This window comes from Vigna unguiculata, chromosome 10 (genome assembly GCF_037176805.1).
Source record: "Vigna unguiculata cultivar grain cowpea cultivar isolate G323 ecotype 2 chromosome 10, ASM3717680v1, whole genome shotgun sequence".
Taxonomy (NCBI): Eukaryota; Viridiplantae; Streptophyta; class Magnoliopsida; order Fabales; family Fabaceae; genus Vigna; species Vigna unguiculata.
The window spans coordinates 41,859,909-41,884,802 of record NC_140801.1 but is presented as its reverse complement, the minus strand read 5'-3'; the positions used below and the strand labels follow the sequence as shown (position 1 = coordinate 41,884,802).

The 24,894-nt window shown below is 31.7% G+C and overlaps 1 protein-coding gene across 1 annotated transcript; it reads right to left on the bottom strand.

Annotated features, from left to right (window-relative positions):
• Positions 1 to 16,762: 16,762 nt before the first annotated feature.
• On the bottom strand, positions 16,763 to 18,742 carry LOC114165902 (putative expansin-B2). Its single transcript, XM_028050531.2, has 4 exons — positions 18,546 to 18,742; positions 18,272 to 18,384; positions 17,290 to 17,477; positions 16,763 to 17,204 (listed from the first exon to the last, which is right to left on the bottom strand). The coding sequence occupies exons 1-4, from the start codon at positions 18,715 to 18,717 to the stop codon at positions 16,874 to 16,876; spliced, it is 804 nt and encodes a 267-aa protein (XP_027906332.2). The 5' UTR covers positions 18,718 to 18,742; the 3' UTR covers positions 16,763 to 16,873.
• Positions 18,743 to 24,894: the final 6,152 nt, after the last annotated feature.

Here is a 24,894-nt window from a genome sequence, read left to right as displayed (position 1 = left end):
TATCAAATTATGTTTAAAATCTGGGATAAACAAAACATTTTTTAAAATAATGTCATCATGGAGTTGAACAATGCCTTTATACGTGGGTATCACAAATAAGCCATTTGGCAAATTAACATTGAGATCTTTAATTCTTTTATGTGAAGAAAACATGGATAGATTTATACAGACATGATCAATTGCTCCTGAATCTAAAATCCAATTATGAAAATGAGAGTTGTGAAGATTAAGAAAAATATTACCTTGTCCCATGGAATTTGTAGAGAAATTATTGACTTGACTATTCTTGTTGGTTTCATTTGAATCATTCCTTGGTTTTATGAATGCCATAAGAGCTTGGTATTGTTTGCTTGTCAATCTAACCTCTTCATTATCCCTGTCGTCCTTGACATCTACGTTCTTTGGCTTGTTGTTGAAAGACTTATAACCTGGTGGGAAACCATGTTTCCTGTAGCAAGTATCAACAAGATGATCAGATTTTCCTCAATAACTGCACGTGCGTTTGCTGGTTTTGCTGGATAGGAAGTCGTTCTTTCGGTAGCATACTGCCTCAGTGTGTCCTGGCTTTCCATAGAAAGTGCAAGTAATGGTGCTAGAAGCAGTAACCAAATTCTTGGTCTCCAAATTCACAAAGACATTGTTGGTCATTATTTGTATTTCTTACTGAACTACATAAGAAAAAATCTTTGAAATAGGAGGTAAGGGATCTAACAACAAGACATGCGATTTCACATTACTGTAAGAATCATTCAATCCTTGTAAAAACTGCATCGCGTGATCTTTTGCTCTTCTTTGCATATAGATTTCAGAAGCCTGCATGAACACCTAGGTTTGCATGTGCACCCCATATCTAGTCTGAAGTACTCAAGCTCGTCCTAGATTACACGGAGTTTCGTAAAATATTCACTTATGCTCAAGTTGCTTTGCTTTAATTAGCCAGCCTCTGTTTGAAGATCTGATATGCGCAAAAAATCTCCCTGAAAGAATCTTGCCTTCAAATCATTCTAGATATCTTTTCCATTCTCCATCCAAAGGATGCTTTGCCTAATGTTAGAAGACACTGAATGAACGATCCACGACAACCATATCATTGCATCATTGTCGTGCGTTGAACAAAGAATTTTCCATCTCTGAGCAAATTGGGATTTGTTCTTCGCACTCAAGGCTATGAGCATTGATTTGCTCCAAGAGTGAAATTCGCAGAGTCAAGAATGGGAAAAACAAGAGCCACAACTGGTTAAGGTTGATGCTTCTTCTTTAGCCATGTTGAAAAAAAAAAACACGAAGATGAAAAACAAGAAACGGTGAAAGAAAAAAAGTTACAAGTGATAACAATTAGAGTAAAGAAAAATGTAGTAGAGCTCTTCATTTGAAGAGCTTTGATACCATCTTAAACCCCGTGCATTATCATGAAGACAAAAGAAACTTAGACGTAGAAGCAGGTTTATGGAGACAGAGAAGGAGAAGGTTTGCAAAATGCAAAGGAAAGAGAAGAGAGAAAATTGAAACTGAATTTTATTACTATGGAAAGCTTGTTTACAGAATAACATTGAAAGGAGTTATATAGCAAAAAAAGAAACTAACTATTGAGTCTGTTATAAATAGAATAATATTTAATCATGAATTTCCTAGTGTCGGGCAATAGGATTTGGAGTTAGGCACGGGTTTTGTTGTATTCTGATATAAATGAATTGTAAATAAATGTATTTTTGATGTGTGTGCATGAGTCAACGTAAACGAAGGCTAGTTTGATAATATGAGGAAATAATTTGAATGAAAACATCACATGTGTAAATATTTATGTAAGAGCTATACATAAATGTGATTAAAAAGGAAATGGAGGACAAATGTGTATTTAAATAGAATGATAACAACTAGAGAAAACTTTGAACAAGGGAAAATAATCATGTTAAATACACAGTATGAAATGTGTGAGATGGAAGATGAATTCACAATATATTTATTCTTTTAACTACAAGTTAACTCACAAGATTTAGAAGATGTCAATCACAATTAACTTATAAAGTTATTTTCAACTATTTTTAATATAATATAAACAAACATGATAATTGTGTTCTACAAATGAAATTTGATTAAATTTTGTTTACCTGTTTAAACCATTATGTAGAGTTTTTCGGACAGAGATGTAATATAAATTTTTGAGAATGTGTATTAACTCTTAATATATCGTATATAGTTTGTAACATCCAAAATACTTTACTTAATTAAAATTCTTTGTCAATAAAAAGAAAAACAAACAAATGTGTCAAATTGATAATTTGTTGATGTATGTAGATCGTTGTTCTAACAGATATAGAATAATATGGAATTATCTTTAAGAATGCAAAACCACTATGAGTTTTGAGTGTTGTTTATGTCCACTAGTATAAAACCTTTATGCATTTTGCATAGTAAAAATTGAAGCAAAATAGCTATCAAACGATTCTTTTAGTTTAGGTTAAAATACCTTTTTGGTCCCAATTTTCGTCAAATTTTTTCAAACAAGTCCTAATTTTGGTTTTGTGTTCAAATAGGTCCCAATTTTCGTCAATTTTGTTCAATTGAGTCCTTTTTTGCTAACACCGTTTAAATCATTAACGACCATGAACAGTGACTGCCACGTGTCACTTCGTGGTTTTTTTGAATTTTTTTATTTTTATTTTTATTTTTTTTATTTTTTTTATAAATTTTGTTAATTTTTTTTAAAATATACACGTGTCAACCTAAGAGTGTGCCACGTGCCACTTCGTGGTTTTTTTGAATTTTTTTAAAAAAAATTTAAAATTTTTAAATTTTTTTTTTTAAATGTCCACGTGTCAACCCAGTAGCGTGCCACGTGTCAACCCAGTAGTGTGCCACGTGTCAAAGTCAATGTTCTAAATTCAATTTGGTCCCTATATTTGTTATTTTTGTTCAATTAGGTCCTAATTTTTGTTAACATTAACCAATTTGGTCCCTCTCAAAATTAAAACCAAATTTAATTTTTATATTAAAATTCATATTTTTTATTAAATATCTTTATTTAATATATTAAAATTCACATCATTATAACTTTGATATAAAAATTAAATTTGGTCACATCTTCTATAGGGACCAAATTGGTTAATCTTAACAAAAATTAGGACCTAATTGAACAAAAATAACAAATATAGGGACCAAATTGAATATAGAATATTGACTTTGACACGTGACACACTATTAGATTGACACGAGGACATTTAAAAAATAATTCAAAAAAAATTAAAAAAAATTAAAAAAAATTAAAAATAAAAAATAAAAAAAAATTCAAAAAAACCACGAAATGACACGTGGCAGTCACTGTTCATGGCCGTTAATGATTTAAACGGTGTTAACAAAAAAGGACCCAATTGAACATAATTGACGAAAATTGGGACCTATTTGAACACAAAACCAAAATTAGGACTTATTTGAAAAAACTTGACGAAAATTGGGATCAAAAAGGTATTTTAACCTTTAGTTTACTAGAGACATGACATTTTTTTAGCTCGACGGAAATTTTCTTCTTTTCCTAAAATTTTCTGAAATAAAAATAGAAAACGAAGTAACTAGAAAAAAAACATAGATTGTTAGAATATTACTCTTCTAGAGGGATCATCTAAAAAGTAAGATATTTAAAATATATTCATACAAAAAGACTGACATAGATGTTATGAGTCAATTCTGTAGCTCTAATATTTGGAAAGGAGATGGTAAAGACTATGCTTAAACATAGTTATTTTAATACAAAATTATTTTAACTGATCAAAGAATCCTGACAAGAATCATGGATTTTCACATCTTTTAGTAGAAAATTCTAATATTAATTTCTTTTTACAAATTATTAAATTATTAAATTCTGATTTTACAAAATTAAAAAATTATGAAATTACAAAACTAAAAAATATGAAATAATAAAATTATAAAATTATAAAATTTTACTCACATACTAATCTTGTTCCATTAAAACCATTATTTGTCTAAAATTTTCACTCTCTAATTTGAAAAACATTTTAATAAAATCAATTTTATAAAATATTTTATAAATTTAATTTATTAAGTACTTCATATATTTATATTTTTAAATTGAGTCTCGTTGTTAAATTTTTTCTATTAACCGGGGATGATATGATGATTAAGGGATGGACGTAGTTGTTATTTTGCCTTATTTTATTATTCTATAATGGGTTAAATTAGTTGTGTGGGTCCAATTTTAGTTAAAATAGTTTAAGTAGGTCTTTTTCTTATTTTCAATTAAGTTCATTTAAAAAAAAATATTAATACAATTATGTCATTTATTTTTATTTATTTATTTATTTCATTTTTTCCTCATATGTTAGGTACATGGTTTGCCACATGTGACACGGTTAATGTATGATGACAATAGAAAGTATCATATGTAAATATCAATGTTGAGTATCATTATTTTATATTCAATTTAATTTTAATTTTTTTTAATAAAATAACTAAATATATATTTTCAAAATTTTGAAGAAGAATTTGAACAATTTAAGTTCAAGAACTAAACATTAAAGAAAAAAATAACCACTATACAACTTTCAATTTATTGGAGGAGAACGGGAAATTTGAAAACCTAGAATGAGCATCGGAATTCAAGAACACGAATGACACGTTAAAAAACATGAATGACATGTTTTCAAATTCAATGTTTTACTTACAATGATTTAAATTTTATCTTAAGATGCATAGCTAGAAGATAGAGAAATATTGAAATGAGAGTTAACAATTGAAGTTTGTTGTATTTTAAAATTCAAATTAAATATTTTACTTATAATTATTTAAATTTCATCTGTAAGATGGATAATCAGAAGGTAGAAGGTGGTTACGATAAAAAGAAAAGAGATTGAACAATTGCAATTTGTTGTACTTTAAAATTCAAATTCAAAATTTTACTTAAAATTATTTGAATTTTATTTGACAATACTACCCTAACTCACACATTTTCACCTTTATACTATAATTATTTTTACTAAATAGAACTTTCGCTTACTTATTCATATATAAATTACATAACTTTTTTAGTACTTTAAAATTCAAGAAATTATAGATGATGTGTTGTATATAAAATTGAGAAGATTCATGAAAGCTAAGTTACGTATTTTTTGAATAAAAATTAATATATCCTATATTATTGTTATTGTTTAATACATAAACTCATTATAAAAAGTTATTAATATTCTTATGTATCAGAGGGAAGGGTAGCGCAAACAAAAAATCATTATAAAGAATCAACATCAAGAAAGGTAGTGTTGTCGTGCTTGTGTATACGTATTTTTAAATATGTGTGATATTATATTAATAGGTGATAAATTGTAACGTCCCATTTAAGTAATAACATAATTAAATGAAACATTACGATGAATAATAAAAGGGCAAAGTCATAGAGTATAATGTTACTCCTTATATTTATCCAAGAACACTTAGAAGGAAAACTAAGGCACACAACGATGCCAATAAAAACACAGAGAAAGAAGTTTAACAATATTAAAATAAGTGCTCCAAGAGCAAGGAAATACATGGGATACGGTCCTAAAAGTGAACTCAGAAGAAAACAGGGTCTGATCGAAGATAAGCTATGTAGCGGAATTTCCATCACCTTGATGACCACGAGGAGTTCTCACATCTGCTCCCATCAATAAATTGATGATCATCACAAAAAGAGAAAACCACACACAGAACATACAAACAACCAGAAAACGTAAGCTAGAGTAGAAAAATGATTTATCATACAATTGCATACAATTTTATAGCCAAAGATACATACATCAACCAAGCATGCAATGACCAACACTCAAGACACTAAGACTCAAGACACGAATATCCATATACATATAATTAGTCGAATTCACCGGATGCTTGCACTTGTGGTGGCCTCTACTGCTCTGCAAAGCCAATTGCCAATGGGTTTCACCCTATCACTCACAAGGTTAGCCTTCAAACATCTAAAGTCATTATCCTGCCAAAGACTAGGGTCTCCTGCTACTCTCACCATTTGAGTCAGTACGCTCTACGTGAGACTAACCGACTCTTTAGAGTGTCAGAATGCAATCCTTACTTGAATCCTTACTAAATTATATAATGAGGCACCACCACGATCTTCGTGAAATTACATCCTAAGCATGAGGCACCACCATGAGCTCTCACTAACAGGGGTCATGGAATTACGTCTTGACCATGAGGCACCACCACGCAACCATCGTGGAATTTCGTCCTGACCAATGAGGCACCACCATGAGATCTTACCTAGAGATTCATGGAATTACGTCCTAAACTACACCAAAAGCATGTTTCATCCACCAAGCATAAAATTATCATGCATACCAACTCCATGCCAACATTCATAACCAACCATCCATTATGTTTCATGGCAAGATCATACCAAACTTATCAATTCCAGCCCATAAACCATTCAATACATGCAAAGTCATTCATTTCATGCTTCAACATAGTAATCCACCCAAACATGTGACAATCATCCAAGAACAGAGGAGAAATTAGGACTTCAGCACATTCTCGCCCAGTTCTCGCTCAGGCTGAAAGGCCTCGCTCAGGCGAGAGGGTTCTCTCGCTTAGGCGAGCACCTTTCGCCTAGGTGAGAGCTCGAAAAGTGGAACAGTGGATCTGTCGTGTTCTCTCGCTTCGGCGAGACCTCCTCGCTTGAGCGAGATGACTTCTCACTCAAAATTGGAGCTCGTCGCCTGAGCGACAGCTTGCGCAACACCTGGGAGGGTTTTTGATGCTCTCGCTTAGGCGAGACCCACTCACTTGGGCGAGATTATCATATCTCCTCCACTGTTCTCGCAGGCCAACACATAGATTCATCCCGAGCAAATCAAAGTACATATTCATATCACGCTAAACATCATATAATCACCAAAAACACGGAACAAATTCGAAAAACAGACAATATACAAAAAAGTGTGAAACCCTAGCTTCTCTTACTTGAAAAGGATAGTAAACGACTCGTACACCCAAACAGTCGAGCACAGTAGCTCTAGGAACAAATTAATGAATTGGAAAATAATGAAATAGAAGAGGAACAAGGTTATCCAAAATGAACCTCTATTGGAATCACGAAACTCACGTTGGAAAAGAAAGAAAACGAGTTGAAAGACAACTTACGTGGAATGGGAGATGAAGCTGAGCTAACTCGAAGAAAGAGGCTCAAACCCTAGCAGAGCATTGAAAACAATTCAGAGGTGAGGGGAGAGCTGGTTTGTTTCTTGAAAACAAGAGAATGAGGGTGTTAGGTCTGCTTTAGAGGGTTTTGGTTATCCCATGGGCCAACCTTAGGCCTAGTAGATTGGGGCAGCCCTTAAACATTGGGTAGAATAATAAGTGGGTCTTACAATAATATAATGTTATTAAGTTAATATATAAAATAAAATTATATTTATTAAAAATAAAGTGAAATATATAAGAAAAGATGAGAGAATAATTGTTGATAAATATAGAAAAAAGTTTGTAAAAATAACGGTCAATTTTCAAAAATTTAAAAAATAATTATATTTTAAAGGGTAAAATTGGTATTTTGAAATGTGGACACAAAAGAAGAAATCCTCTTTATATATTGTTATAGATTAATTGATGTAGAACTATAATTATAAGTATGTAATTTGATGATATTATCACTAGGAATATTAAAGGAACGGGTAGACATGGGTAGTATTTCTTTCCTTCCCTACCCGTTGGATAAATCTTTGCTCTATATCTGTATTCATATATGTGCGGGTATTTGTTATGCGAATATCCGCATATTTTGTTAAAATCCACGGATATACACGAGTACCCGCAAATATTTACAAAAGATAAATTAATACAATGCATAACATTCATAAATTTCAAACAAAATACAAATAATTCATTTAAATATGATTGAATGACAATTTACAAAGAAATAAAGATTTTTTAAAACCAATTAATAAAAAATAACTCACTCAACATCGATGTATTAATGTTTTAATCATGTTTTTTTTTGTAATTTAGATTAAAGTATAACAAGTACGAGTATTCGCTGGTATGGATACTATGATACCCGTACTTGCCTCGTTAACATCTGAATATAGAAAATACTCATATTACAATATCCTTTTTTTACCTGTTATGAATTTTATCTACGGATACCCATAGGTACGAATTTTTTTGACATCTCTAATAATCACCTATTAATCTTACACAAAATCACTGCGTCGTGGATCTTCCTTCATCATGACACAATCAACACAGTGAATCACCATCGCCAATTTCACTCCCCTGCAACCAAAAACACAGTACTCACGCCACTCCCCATCCCCTATATATTTTGTTTCTGTTTGTGAGGCATGTTCTGCACACACCACACATTGAATTATTCACTGCCCTGGACATTTACTATCTTGCACCCCCTGTATGCTTTATTTGCTTTCGGCTTTCTGTACTTGCTGCACCCTCACTATTTATCAGTTGTACTCACACACTTTATATTCCATTTTTGCCTCTTTTCTAGTTATGCCCTATATTTTACACACTTATCTCCATGTTTTTATTTTCTCATTTTTAAGGTTCTGAATTCTTTTTACAATACTGATTTTAATATTCATAAAAATAAAAACGTTTTAAATGATAATAAAAATAACCTCTTTTTTAAAATAAATAAAACAAAACTACAAAATTAAAATTTTTAAAAAAATATAATCTTTTCACTTCTTTCTTTTGGATTTATGTATGACCGTTCGTGTCATGTGATATCCCAAAATAAAAATATAAGTGTGAAGATATAGGGACTTAGACTCACACTTGGGTTTCCAATAATCTTCTCCTCAAGTGTGAGGATAAACCACTATTGGGTCTTTCGAGAAAGAATCATTAGAGAAATACAACACTAATGAGACATGAGTTACACCCACACATAAGGAATTGACACCACCTCTAACCTAAAACCTTAAGGCAATGAATTTATGGGTATTCATCCTTATATGGTGCTCAACTTTCTCATTTTTACTCAATGTGTGACTTAGATTCACACTTGGATTCCCAATACATTTAATATTATCTGATGCACTTGACTGATGTAGGGTTAGAGTGTCTTTTGTAGGCACAACCCTCATTCGACTTGAAGAGGACGAGTATCTGGACACCCCATCTTGAGAGTGTGAAAAATGTGAAGTTGGAGCTAGGAGTGCTTGAAATTGAAGTCTTTGCGGAGTATATTTGGCTCTGTAAGAACAATATCATTTAGACATATCAAAATAGGTCAGAACCCGTGAGCCAACCTGGTTCACCACGGGTTTGAGCTAGGCCGAGTTGAGAAATTGATTTTCTTTATTATGAAAAAAAAAAGGATTGGGCTCACTTAATCCATGAATTATACAGGTTCGAGTCAGGTTGAACTTACTTAACCCGCAACTCACTTATTTTTTTTAAAACCTATTTTTTATCTTTGAACCAAAAAAGAAATCTTGATTTCATTGTATATATATGCATTTCTAGATATCCTTGAGATTCAGCAAAATTCAATATCCCCAAAAAGGATAAAATTGTTTCCATCCTACAAATTTGAATATTTAGTATTTTTTATTTTTATATGAGTTAATGAGTAAACCCACCAACCTGTGGTGAGTTGAGTCAAGTTGTAAAATTTTTTCCTCACCAGAAAGTGAAACAAATTCGACTCAATCATTTTTAACCTAATCCGTGATAAGACAACCCATGTAAGTCAAATTAACTCACTTTAACACATAATTTATATCTTTAAATCACATTTCGTCTCGATATTAATATTAATCTTCACATAACTTACAATTTATATATATATATATATATATATATATATATATATAGTGGTGGATCTTGATAAAAATTGTTGAAGGGGCCAAAATAATATACTTAAATTTTATATATTTTATTATTTTCACCAATATAACTAAAGTATGTATAATTTAGTATTGAAATCTCCTTATATGTTTTTCCATAGAAAAATGATAGTTTTGAAGTTGTGTTTGAGATGAAACCCATTATAAATAAGTTTTTATAATTTCATTTTTTTCACTCCATTTTGAGAACAAGTTTCAAAGAATTAATATGAAATTTTCCACTTATAATTCCAAAGAATTAATATGAAAATTCCCACCTATAATTGCTTGAATCTTAAGAGAGAGTTCCTCAATTTAATAATTGAATCCTTAATATCATCTATGAAAATAGGTGAAGGAGTAAATTTGTATTGTTTTAATCTTCATGGGTATCTTTCTTTTTATTGCTTAAAAAAATGAATCTATTATTTTATTCTTCATGAATTTACCTATTTAAAAAAATTAAGATTAAAAAATAATTTTTCAATATCCAATAAAAAATTGAGAGACATAATTACTAAAAAAAATTATGTTAATCAATTCTGTAACACCCCATTTAATTAATAACACTAATTAAAGGAAATGTTACACATGATAATATCGAAAACAAAGGTCTGGAGTATAGACACTACTCCTAACATTTAACCAAGAGAAACCTGAATAGAAATTTAAGCATACCAAGATGCCAGTGACCAAAGTGGAGTAAGAGTCTATAGTATTCAAAATAATTGCCCAAGGGCCAAACAAGTACATGGGCTACAGCCCTAAAAGAAACTTGGACAGTAGAATCCAACCCAAAGCTAAGCAGCGGAGTCTCCATTATCCTGTTGACCACGAGGAGTTCTCGCATCTACTCACATCAATAAATTGATGATCATCGTAAAAAGAGAACACCACACACACAAAACATACAACAAGCAGAAAGGGTAAGCTAGAGTAGAAAACGATTTTTATCATACCAATGCATACAAATTTTTATAGCCAAAGATACAAATATCAACCAATCATGTTGTGACATGCAACCAATACACTAAGACTCAAGACACGACTCATCCGGATTCATATAATTAGTCGGATTCAGCGAATGCTTGCACTTGTGGTGAACTTCCCTGCTCTACCGAGCTGCTCTCCCAAGCTAAGTGTTACAATGTTTCATCCCCCACACACAAGGTTATCCCTTAATGAGTTCCAGGCCTCCTACTACTCTCACCACTAGAGTCAATACGCTCTATGTGAGACTAACTGGCTCTTTAGAGTGTCACGATGCAAACTTACCTTGAATCCTTACTAAATTATATAGATGGGGCACCACCATGAACTCCTACTAACAGGGGTCATGGAATTACGTTCCGACCAACTAAGACACCACCATGAAGTCTCACCTAGAGGCTCATGGAATTACGTCCTAACCAAATGAGGCACCACCATGAAACTATCATGGAATTACGTCCTAACTAACCCAATCATCATGCTTCCAACAATCAATATTGAATCATTTATCATGCCAAAACCATGCCACTTTGATAACCAACCATCCCATATAAGTCACATGCCAAGGTCATGTTAAACTTATCAATCGCAGACCATAAACCATTCTACTCATACCCATTCGCCCAATTCATGCTTTTAAAAGTAATTGAATCAATCCACAAGTTCAAGTTAAAGTAAGGAATTAAATTCTGCAGCAATTCTCGCTTAAGCTAAACTGATCTCGCTTAAGCTAGACTGGTCTCGCTTAAGCTAGACTGGTCTCGCTTAAGCTAAAATCTCTCGCTTAAGCTAGACTGATCTCGCTTAAGCTAAAATCTCTCGTTTAAGCTAAACTGACAAATTTTCACTGGTTTCAACATGTAAAAACACGAAATCCCAAACAACAAAAATTTAAGAAAACACAAGCACGCTGTATAAAACGTTGGCATCATATTTCATGCTTTAAAAGTGTAAACAAATCAATCATGGGAGCATACAAGCATTTAAACAACTCTGTTGTCAATCTCACTCAAGCTCAGGAGTTCTCGCTCAAGCTAGCCCATCTCGCTCAAGTAAGAGGCCTTCGCTCACGCAAGCACTCGAAACCAAAGGGGGTGAGTTACTGCCATTCTCGCTTAGGCGAGAGCTCCTTGCTTAGGCAAGAGCTTCCCGTTTGGGCGTCAAACAGCTCGCTTAGGCTAGCATAGTAGATCTCACCTGCTCTCACGCATGCAAAGCTAAAAATCCATCCAGAAATAGTACACAGATTATTTTCACACCATTAAAAGCACATCAAATCATCAAGAGCACCCAATAGAACCAAAACAGGCACATTATTTATAAAAGCATGAAAAATCCTAGCTTCCCTCACCTGGACAGATGCTAGTGGAAAGCACAGGCACCTATGGCAACGAACCCAAAACTCTAGAAGCATACTCAAGAGCTGAGAACAGTGGTACAGAATGAAAACGGGATTACTACGGTGAACCCTAATAGGAACCACGAAAACAAGCTAGAGAAGAAAGAGCATGAGCGGAAGAACAACTTACATGGAGTAGAGAATGAGGTTGAGCTTACTTGAATTTGAATGAGCTTCGAACCCTAGCAGAGCACTGTTTGAGGGAAAAAGAGAAGAGGAGTAAGGTGGCTAATTTTGCAGAGTGGGCAGAACATGAGAGGGTTAGGCTGGTTTAGGGGTTTTGGGATGCCCTATGGGCCAGCCTTAGGCCCAACTGACTAAGAGAGGCCCTTAAATTTTTGGACAGAATTAAAGTGGGTCTTACAAATTCACATTTAAAAATTGGTTATGAAAGAACATATACTACATAACTTTTCTTTCTTCATTAAAAAATAAATATACAAAAAACTCATAAGATGAAAAAAGTATTAAATATCAAACTAATATTTCACTATCAATAAGCAAAAGAAGTTACATTTTTTATGTTAGAGAATGAAAAAGAACTGGTGATAAATGAGAGCGAGGAGAATGAATTTGTGTATAACTTTCTATTTATTTTTTAAAACAAAAAAAACAAAAGAAAATATACAAGAGTAGTAAATGAATACAATATGTTAAAAATTTAAAATAAAAGAGAACAAGAAAAATAACTCAATAAATTTTATTATTTTTTATCATATTTAATTTTTTATTTTTTATTTATTAACGTTAAATATTATATTTTATAAAAAAAATAAAAATTAACCTAAAATATTTTAAAAATTTTAAAAATTATTTTGAAAATATTTTTAAAAAATTTTAAAAAGACATGACCCCTTCTAAGATCTGTCGTTATATAGAGGTGTCAATTTGGCCCCTAGTCCATGGGTCAGTCCTGCCCCACTCTTCATAAAGCCACCTTTTAGGGGGGCCCCAAATGAGGGGGCCAAAAAAAAAAGTCCCAGCCCCCAAAGCCCCCTCCCTAGTGGGTTAGGGCTAGGGCTAAGGTGGGTTAGCCCCCTAAATAATACTACATTAAACAAGAGTCAAAGATCAAGTTGAATGATCCAAACGGGCCCGACGAGCAGGAAAGACCTGACGACTCAGACGGGCCTGACTACCAGAACGGGCCCGACGACCTGGATCGCCCAACGACAAGAACAGGCCTGATGACACAGAAGGGCCCTAAGACCGGGACGGGCTCGATGATCGGGACGAGCACAAAGATCCAAAAGGTCTCGAAGACCCAGACGAGCTCGACTGTGTCGTATGACCCAACTATGTCGTAGGGCCTATTCAAATCGTCGGGCTTGTCCCGGTCATCGGGCCCTCCCAATCTTTGGGCTCGTCTGTGTCGTTGGGTCCATTTGTATCGATGGGCCTATCCGGGTTGTCGAGCCTGTTCTCATCGTCGGGCCCGTCCGGGTCGTTAGGCCCGTTCTGCTCATCAGGCCCGTTCTGCTCGTCAGGTCCGTTTGGGTCGTCAAGCCCTTTCGGGTAGTTAGACTCGTCGGAGTCGTCGGGCTCGTCCGTGTTGTGGCGCTCGTCCAGGTCGTTGGGCCCGTCCGGGTCGTTGAGCCTGTCAAGGTCGTCAGGCTCGTTTGGGTCATCGGGCCTGTCTAGTTCGTCGGACACGTCTGGGTCGTCGGGCCCACCCAGGTCATCCGGCCCATCCAGTTCATTGAGCCTGTCTAGGTCGTCGGTTCCTTTTCGGTCGTCTAAGTCATCAGGCCTGTCTAGGTCGTCTGCCCCGTCCAGGTCGTCGGGCCCGTCCGGGTCGTTGAGCTCATCCTAGTCGCCGGGTCCATATGGGTCGTCGGGCCCGTCCTGGTCCTTGGGTCCGTCCGGGTCGTCTTTCCCTTCCCAATCGTCGGGCCCGTTCGTATCGTCGGGTTTGTCCAGGTCGTCGGGCCCGTCCGGGTCGTCGGGCCCATTCAGATCGTCTTTCCCATCCCGGTCGTCGAACTCGTTAGGATCACCTGGCCCATCCGGGTTGTCGGGCCCGTCTTGGTTGTTGGGTCCGTTCGGGTTGTCAGGCCCGTCCTGGTCGTCGGGCCAATTCGGCTCGTCTTTCCTCTCCTTTTTGTCGAACCTGTTAGGGTCGTCGGGCCCGTCTGGCTCATCGGGCCTGTATGTATCATTGAGCTTGTCTGTGTGGTTGGGCCCGTCCTAGTCGTCAGTCCGTCCGTGTTGTCGGGCCCGTCCGGGTTGTCGAGCTCGTTCAGGTTATTGGGCATGTTGAGGTCGTCGGGCAGGTCCGGGTCATTCAACCTATTCGGGTCGTCGTACTTGTCCGGTTCGTTGGGCCTGTCCCTTAGATAATAATATATTTTAAAAAATAATATATTTTTCATGTGGAAGATGAAAGCCCATGGGTTGGCCCTGGCCCACAGGGCTTTTGTAAGGTTTTTGGCCTTGTGGGCTTCTTTGATGGGAGCTTTTTTTCAATATGGGTTTTTTTGGCCCTAGCCCACATGGGCCAGGACCAAACCCTGTGGGCTGGACCAAATTGACACCTCTATCATTATATATATATATATATATATATATATATATATATATATATATATATGAAATAAATCTTAAAAAATATATCATGTATATATATTTATTAAGTAATTCTCGATCCTATATAAAATCTACTCTGTAAAATAAAATTTATATGTAATAAATTTTTCTTATTTAACATCATCACATTTTTTTTTCAATACTTTTACATAGAATTTATGTTGGGAGGAAATCACTTTGAGTTAGCATAATGTTTCGAATAATATATTCATATATCTAAAACAATATATAAAGAGATTTCCTCTTCTGTGTCTATAATTCAAAATACTAATTTTATCCTTTAAAATATAATTATTTATAATTTTTTTAAAAATTAATCGTTACTTTTACAAACTTTTTTATAAAATCGTCTATTTATGCTCTTCTCTTTCTCTCTATTTATCAACAGTTATTCTCTCATCTTTTCTGATATATTTCACTTTATTTTTACTAATATTACATTATTATCACCTATTAATATACTATCACGTATATTTACAAAATACTGCCTACAGATAGGCGTGACAATGTCTATGTGTACGCTAGTTCATTATAGTGCTGCATCAGATCAATCTAAAAATAAAATATCATTTGTTTCGAATTTGAAGGGTTTATTATTAAATTTTTCTCATTTCATTTATTTAATTCTTATTTTTCATGGAAATAGTACGTCTTTGTTAAAAGTATGTAACCATTATTGTTAATTTGATTTGTTACGTTATTTTATTAAAGTATAATGATATTTATATTTATTCTTTATATTCTATCTTTAATTTACTATTTCGATCATTCTTATATTATGACATCATATCATTATTAAATGAATTAAAATATCATTATTTTTTATTAAATATCTAATTCTTCTTTCATAATTTTTATCATATTCGTTAAATATTAGATCATTGTTATCATTTTCTTTTCTATTAATAATAGCAACGTGTATATATATATATAATTTTATCATTTGACTCTTTTGCAATACCCTTAGTTTATTAATTTTATATATTTTTATTTATTATTTTATACTCCACATAATTGCGGTAATATAATACAAAACTAGACAAAAGTATTAATATTTTCTAAAATAGAGAAAATTGAAGAATGAATTCATTTGCCATTGATTGAATGAATTCATTTGCCATTGATTGAATGAGTTCTCTCCATCATACCTATTAAAAGTAAAGTGTTTTTATTATAGGGTGTAAATAATTTTATACATTAAAAGCTACAACAACAATATACAAAAAATTAATATCACATTAAATCTCTTCATATTTTTTATCAAGATCCCTAATTAATCGGACATGGCATGACAAAATCTACAAATATAAGTGTTTATTCATAATTTTTTTTATTTTGATCCAGAATTATTAGCTGTTAATTTTTGTTGACAGATGAATCGAACCCACGATTTTTTTCCTCCTTTCTCTTCTTTTTAGGTACTAAATCACCTCTTTATTCATGATAACATTCATCGAATTCTTAAACAACAATTTTGAATTTATGTATTATGTATAGAAAAAGACAATATAAAATTTAGGGTTCAATACGTTTTTGGTCCCTCAAGTTTCAGCAAAATTTAGAATTAGTTCTTCATCAAAACTTTTGACCAATTTAGTCCTTTATCTTTCAAAATGTGTGAATTTAGTCCTTTTAACCAAATTTTGTTAAGTTTATTTGAAGTTTCAAGCGCATTTCATGATAGTATTTAAGTTAACATTGAAGCAAAAATGTGTCAAACAATATAAATAATTTAAATACTATCATGAAATGCGCTTAAAACGTCAGATAAACTTAACAAAATTTGGTTAAAAGGATTAAATTCACGCATTTTGGAGAATGAAGGACTAAATTGGTCAAAAATTTTGATGAGAGACTAAACCCAAATTTCGCTCAAACTTGAGGGACCAAAAACATATTTAACCCTAAAATTTATTATAGAAATGAATGAAGACTAAAATTGCGAACACTTGACAGCATTTAGATAATATAAAAGATTACAGAGCTAAATTTAGTGATACATAGTTGTGGTTTGATTGATATGTGAGAATCTGAAAATGTGAAAGAGAGTTTAAAAATTAACAACAGATCGATAAACTTGACCAGGTTTCCAGTGAGATGGAATTACATTACGAGCGACAATGGTGTTCCTTCCGTTGTTGTTGCCATCTTCAGTGAGCTTAATGGAGAACGGTGGTTTCAGCCCTGAACCAAAGTTCAAAGCCCAGCGTGAACCCCATGAACGTCGCATCGGAAGCCACGTGTCAGAGTTAGCTTGCTTCACCTGAACCTCCACAAGGTCACCATCCCCATTTTCGTATTCTATTTCAGCTGCAAAATAGTATGGGTTCGCCCCTTCGTCGATGGTAAAGGCTATGGAGTTCCCGAAGGAGCATGCAACCCTGCAAACCCAAAACATTATTACTTAACGTGGATTCAGAAAGTAACAACTAATATTTATCGATAAATTTTCAAAAAGAGTTATACCTTTTGTATAGAATTTGAAGCTGTCCAACGTTACGAAGATTGTTTGCTTTGCCTGGAGATGCCATGGAACCAAGTGCAGTGCCACTGAGATCAAAATGGACTGATGCTAAGTGACAGTCAGGGCATTCATCACTTATCATCACACTCACTGGATTTCCCGAACAAGCTGGGTATTTAGTGCATTTCACCTTCAGTTCAAACTATATTTATTAGAAGGGGGTTTTATAACTTACTTTAATCTTTAATTAATAATTTGGTATTAATATTTACCTCTTTCAATTCAATATTAATATTTATTAAATAGAATCAATTTAATCCTTAAATCATATTTTATCTTGCATTCTTTTATTTCCTCTCTCCTGTATTAATGTCAATTTAAAAAAATAGTCTAAATTAACTTTATTTAATAAATATTGAAACACAATTAGATAAAATAAAGTATTATAAAAATGAAAATAAAACATAGATCTAAATATATATTAAATTACTAATTAATTTAACTTTAATATGCATGTTTTAATATACTTGATGATCATTTAGAGGAAATTCACAAGAAAAACACAACATATATTTGAACTTAATCCTCATAAAGGATATTACTTCCAACCAAAAATTTTAAACCATGAATATATAGGTCATATTCTTTTATTACTTAATTTTTTTTGTTTTTACTTCTTTAGACTTATAATTAAATTTTCAATAATGATTAAACTAAGATTTTAATGATTGTACTTTAACTGTTCTATTATTATATGAATAAGTAAGTTTATATTTAATTAAATCTGATAAGAAACTTATAATAAATTATACTTTATATATATATAATGATTTGATTATATTATTAATCCATTTAAGATCTATAACCACTGTTTTTAATCACAATTCAAAACATACAAAATATAAAAATACACTGTGTATAATAAACAAATATTATATCTAAACCAAAAAAAAAAAAAAAAAAAACATATAAGGTTGCATGCACCTGATAACAAGCTCCACATCCTCTGCCTCCACTAAAAAGAGAAGAACCTCCAGCTGATATCATTTTAGAGAGTGGAGGTTTCTCCACACTCTCACCATATCCACAAGCACCACCTACAACACCACATCACAACAAAAAACACCCATGTTTCATCTCATCATTCTTAAAAACTTAATAATGTTGTAAACTAATGTTTTACAACAGATTTAAAAAGGTTCAAAATCAACACTTTTCACTTGTTTTATTATCACCATGCATGCTAACTAATACTCACCATCAGATCCAGCACCTTCTGCTTCTCCGTACCATGTAGCTGCTCCTACATTCCATTCACCATCGTTTTTAACTTTGGAATAATTTAATGATTTCAGATTCAGACCATGGCTAGGGTTTAGGAGCAGAAAGCAAAACGTCACAACAAAACAAATGTAACTAAGAACTTGCATGCTGCGATTTCTAAATAACAGATCTTCGGAATATTATTCCTGTTGGTGCAATTCGGCAACACACATGCTACTCCTATTTATAGACCAATTTACTTCCAATAATCCTTTTCATAATATTTTTTAAAATGAAATTATTGCCGTATAAGTATCCATGATAAGAAAAAAGAGAGAGAGAGAGAGAGATCATTTCTCCCTTGTTTCCGTAATTGTAATTATTTTTCATAAACAATAATAGTAAATAATATATTTTCACTGTTTTGCTGAAAGAAGCAAAACTATATTGCGTCGTTGACAAATTTTAGATTCGATAAAGGTTTCATATGCATAGGGTTTGAAACCGAAACGGATAGAGTGTTAAATGCATTTTTTTTATTTTTATATATAATTGGTGTATATATTGATATTCTGAGATAATTTTGTAACGATTTTACGTGAGTTAGAGTGCCACTTTCATTTTTCTTATTATAAAAATATTGCGTTGCATATATGCATATGTATGTGATTCAATGCATGCCAAATTTAAACGGACTGAAACCATAATCTGTGTTACGTTTCCTCCTTAAAATACTAGGTTTTTGTCTCATCTCATTTTTCTGTTTTGTCACCAAGATGTTAATTTATTTTTAAATACAAAAAAAAAAAAAAAAACATTTGAAACTTTATCGCTTCGAAAGTCAAATTAACTGAAAATAAAATGTTTATCGGATATTGGAAAATTTTCCAACTATTGAATAAAGTAATAATAACTTACTTGATATAAAAAACAAGTGAGAAAATATGAATAACACGTGAACTCCGTTTCTTCTGCATTCTGTCTTTTTAGGAAAATAAGTTTTAAAATTAAATTATTAAGATAACTAAATAAGCGTTCTTTCTGCAGAAAGAATAAACTTGTAAAAGTAATATTATTTTAATAGTTTTAACTTAAAAAGAGTAACCTACCTTTGAAAAAATAGTGCTTATAATGACAATTTAAAAGAAATTTACACTATCATCTAGATAAATCAATATATAAGAACAATAATTTCTGTTTAATTAATAATAATCATGTAAACTAAAATAAAATAGTATTCGAAGTGAATGTGATTGAAAAGTTGTTTTTAAAATGTTTATCTAAACACAAACAACTTGGATTGAAATCTCATTCCAGCATGGTGGCAATGAACCTAATTTTCAGTGATTGGTAATGAAGATTTATTACAAACTTTATTAGATGACTCAATTTTCCATTAGGCATTTATAGTTTTGCTACGTTTGCTAAAGTAGAGACAATTCTCACGATTTGTTTATACATATTTAGAAAAGTAAAATAACCTAGCAATTGCAATTACGTAAGAATTAACCAGACACAGAGACAAAAGTACAATGAATTCATAATTTGGTACACACACAAGTTTTAATAGGTTGGTCTGTTCCAAAAAATTAGGTTTGTTTGCACTTTAAACAAGTTACAAATATCATTTTACTACTTAACTTGTTCATTTAGCTTTATCTCTGTTTGAAATTTTCTTTCTTTATTTCTAAAATAAGCTATTCAGTTTTTGTTTTCATATTAAGTGCAACTTTAAGGTCAAGATTAAGACCAATGCAGGGAAAGTTGACGGGGAGTATCAGAATCTTAAGTAGGATAAATACTTACTTTAAAATAATCACACTTTAATTAGCTATGAAAAATAGTTAGTACTGTTCACAAAAAATATTACAATAAATTTCTAAGTCAAGAGTTAATTCTCTCCAAAATCTATTAAAATATATTTCTTCACTCTTGTTTGAAATTGTAACATCAGAGTTTAAAAGATTTCAGATTATCTAACTCATTTTTAAAATAAAAAAACCTAGTAAAAAAATGTCAGGTATTGGATTAAGATTTTAAAACATTTCAACGTGAAAAAATCTTAAATTATTCTAAAAGATTTTAAGGGTACCAGTAGAAACGCATGTGCTATCTTAATATGTGTGTGTTTTTTTAATTGTAAGTAGTTAATTTAATTTTAAAAATAATTAAATTTAAATAAACAATCAATGAAATGATAAAGAATTAGTTTAGTTTTGAAAGTACTTAAATTTGAATGAAAGTACACTTAAAAAATAAAAATGTACTTAAAAAATAAAAATGTTAAAGCAGTTATTTTAGTTTAAAAAATGTTGGTCAATGAAAAAAAAAATAAAAAAATTCCTTCATTAATAATATAAATATAAAAAAAAAATAACAAGAAGGAATGACGTCACTCTTACGTTTTTCATAGTTACATTCTTACGTTTGAATGATTAAAAGTTTTACTCTAAGTATGATACGTAAGTTCATATTGGCACCTAATTTATAAGATAAGATGTCTTCGAAATGATAAAGAAAAAAAATTGTAACGATGATTTTATCTGTTCATGATAAATTAGTAACTGTATTTATAATCATTAAATGATAAGTGAAAATATTTTATAAAAATAAATAAGAATCGGACATAACTTAGATTGAGATGAATAAGTGTAAAAACAAATTATTCTTTATGACCTCCCTTTTAACATATAATAGACTTTTTATTACCAACAGTTTTTCAAAGTTTATTATCTTTTTCAACCTTCTAAAGTTCAACTTTTTGTTTCATAACACATTTCTTTTGATAATCTTATGTTAAGTTTCCTGGTGTCCACATAATACATTAGAAAAAAAAATTTCAATATTATTTTTAAATGGATATAAATAAATTTTATGAAACTAGAAAGTAAAGTTTAAACTTAGTTTTTCAAACGAAATATACTGCTTATGCATAAATATCAAAATTGTTCTCATAAGAACATTTAAATTTTGTTTTACTAAATCATTTTTGTGTGTAAAGGTTAAAATAATTTTATATAATTAATATATTTTAATTACTTATAAAATATTTAAGTCATTTTTTAAAATTAGTAGCTAAAATTAATATTAGGAGAATATATATATATATATATATGTATATATATATATATATGTATATATATATATATATATATATATATATATATATATATATATATATATATATATATATATATTCCACACTGTTGATTACAAATTACTCAACGTTTTATTTTAAAAAATAAGTTCTAACCATCATCACATTTAATGAATATATTAAAATTTTATATAATAAATATATTACAATTATATGTTAAAAATAAAATTATAAAATAAATATATTATAATTTTCCTATGAAATTAAAAAATATAATGGATAAATATCGCATTGATTTAAAAAAATAAATATAATTTTTTCACTAAAAAAAAAATACAAATGGATTTGGATTAAATATTAAAAAACGAAGAATATTATTTTTTTCATAAAAAAACAATATTGAAAATTGAAATCTTTTTTTGAATTATTATGATTATTCAATCTTATGTTATGAAGATAAATAATATGATTAAATAAAAGAATTAAATAACAAATTAGATTAATTTATGTAAATTAAAAAAAGTTTTGATATCTATCTTTTTTTATTACCGTTAAAGTTTCTGTTAGACATTATTGTAATTTATTAAAATATGATTCTTATTAAATCGTTAGATATTAAATAACTTAAAAATAAAGATTAAAATATTATTAACACAGAAATCAATGATCAACCTGTAAAAATTAATAGAAGATATTATTTTTTAGTTTCTGTGAATTTAGAAATTAAATTTTAAAATATAAAATTATATATTTTATTTAGATAATAAATAAATATAAATATAAATATTATTAACAAATAAATCATAATAAATAATATAAATAAAAATTAGATATAAACAATATAAATAATAAATAAAGTCCTATCATATTCAATTTCTAATGGTTAAATGATACAAGTTGAAATTATGAAACCATTTATGTGAGACTTGATGAGATGAAGGAATACTTACACTAATTAGATGATATAAGTCAAAATTATCTCAATGATTAGATGATACAAGCTAATCATAGTGATCACTATTTTAAAATGAATTTGATTAGAGAATCAATATATTAAATCAAAATTATCTCAACGATGATATGGTATAAGCTAATAATCATATTATCAAACAAAATATTAAACGTATTTGCCTATACACCGGTGTAGGAGAGCTTTTTTACGCTGATTGAAATTTTTTTATGTCGAGTTCTTCTTCTCCATTGATTTATATAACCACATGTGAATGCATTTAATTTATCATTGCTTCAACTTTGCATCATCTCCATCTTCGCATAAACATCCAACCTCTCATCCACCTATTATTTACATTTCCACATGTACAACACATATTCACCTTTATCACCACTCTTTTCATCTTCATTTCTCCATCACGTCATCTTCTCCATTTTTCTTCTTCACTCAAGACTAGAGATGTTAAAATAGATTCTGACTTGTGGATCAACCAGACTCATCAGGGGTTTGAACTAGATTGGAATAGATTGGGAAAATTTCATTTTTTTTATGTGGGTTGAAGTGAACCCGAGTCACTTAACCTACGTGTTAAACGGGCTTGAGTTGAGTTGACCTGTAATCCACCATCAACAACACTTTATTAGTATTTTTACCATTTTTTTTTTGAGTTTTTTTATTAAAATTATTTACTACTTCTAATTATGTAGGTTCACAATTTGATCTTTTTAAGTACTAGAGTATTGTTCACTGACATTTGAATAGTTTAAATGTTTAATTTACTTTTTTTTTCATGTTATATACGTTGATACTTTAATTTTCAACTACTATCTTTATAATACTATTCGGAGAATTAGGTCAATACTTTGATTCCACTACTATAAAAAAATGAATCAAGTCAACCCACTTTTATTGTACTACAATAATTGCATAAAATAAATTGTAAAAACAAAAAACATTCTTAAGTGAGTCAACCCACTAATCCACAAACTCGTGGTGGGTCGAACCAAGTTACAAAATTTAAAGTTCACCAACCTATGATGGGTCGTGCTGGGTTACAAAATTTATGGTTCACCAAAAGTGTGTCGAGTTGAGCTAGCTCTATTTTAGCTCAACCCATGGTGAGTCAACTACTGTGAACCAAGTTGGCTCACTTTGACACAAAACACACAACAGTGTTGCAATTCACACCGTCACATATCCATTTTCATCACTCGCAGACCATCTTCATCCATCCATTTGACCCTCATCAAAACAACATAAAACCTAACATAAAAAATAAATAAATTAAACACAACCTAAAACCAAAGGCATATTTCAAGGATTTTTGTAACACCCCGGATCCTCTTGGGCTTACCAGGCATCCCACCTGCCACCCTCAAACCGGTTGTGTTAGGTCTGCAGCCCAATACACCCTAGGTCTGCAGCCCAATACATCCCAACCCATCACCCTTCTCCGTCCATTCATACTGGGTGGGTTGTTGCCAGTGGGAATCGAACCCCCAACCTGACCTTTAACACCTCTGGCTCACCAGCAGATGCTACCAGTTGTGCTGCAGCGCAACTGGTAGCATCTGCTGGTGTGCCAGAGGTGTTAAAGGTCAGGTTGGGGGTTCGATTCCCACTGGCAACAACCCACCCAGTATGAATGGACGGAGAAGGGTGATGGGTTGGGGTGTATTGGGCTGCAGACCTAACACAACCGGTTTGAGGGTGGCAGGTGGGATGCCTGGTAAGCCCAAGAGGATCTGGGGGTGTTACAATTTTCATCCACTTGCAAACATGCACGAAGGCAACCATTTAGGGGTGTCAAAGTGCGCCAACCTGGCTCACACCAATTGGCTAACTACGAGTTGGGATGAAAATTAGTGAGTCAAACCCAACTCACTTTATGGTCAGCCATAAATTTTACAACTTGGTTTAACCTATCACGGTGTCGCAACCTAAATCGTAACGGGATGGTGACTAAGGGATAAATAGTTGAAAAACAGAGTTTGGAGTCACCACCATAGTTTATTCTGGAAAACTCGTGAAAAACCATAAAATAAGAGTTGGTATGCGAAAATCAGATTTTGGGTTCGGGAATTGGTTACGTGTAGGGAAGGTATTAGCACCCTACAACGCCCGTCCTAAGATGATACCTTTAATCAAATATGCAAAATAGATGTAATTTTATAAATGTTTATTTTCGCCAAAAAGTAAAACTAAAAGTGTATAAAAGAAACAAAAAATATATATTTTAACTTTTGGACCCGACAATAATTAACCCCGGTCCTATGTATTTCCATTTAAAATGGA

What these genes read in the sequence shown, in the direction of transcription:
- LOC114165902 (XM_028050531.2), bottom strand. Translation starts at nt 18,717, where the DNA reads ATGCAAGTTCTTAGTTACATTTGTTTTGTTGTGACGTTTTGCTTTCTG. An exon ending in AGAAGGTGCTGGATCTGATG is followed by an intron (nt 18,385 to 18,545) that starts GTGAGTATTAGT and finishes GTGGTGTTGTAG; the next exon opens with GTGGTGCTTGTGGATATGGT. An exon ending in CTTCAAATTCTATACAAAAG is followed by an intron (nt 17,205 to 17,289) that starts GTATAACTCTTT and finishes TTGGGTTTGCAG; the next exon opens with GGTTGCATGCTCCTTCGGGA.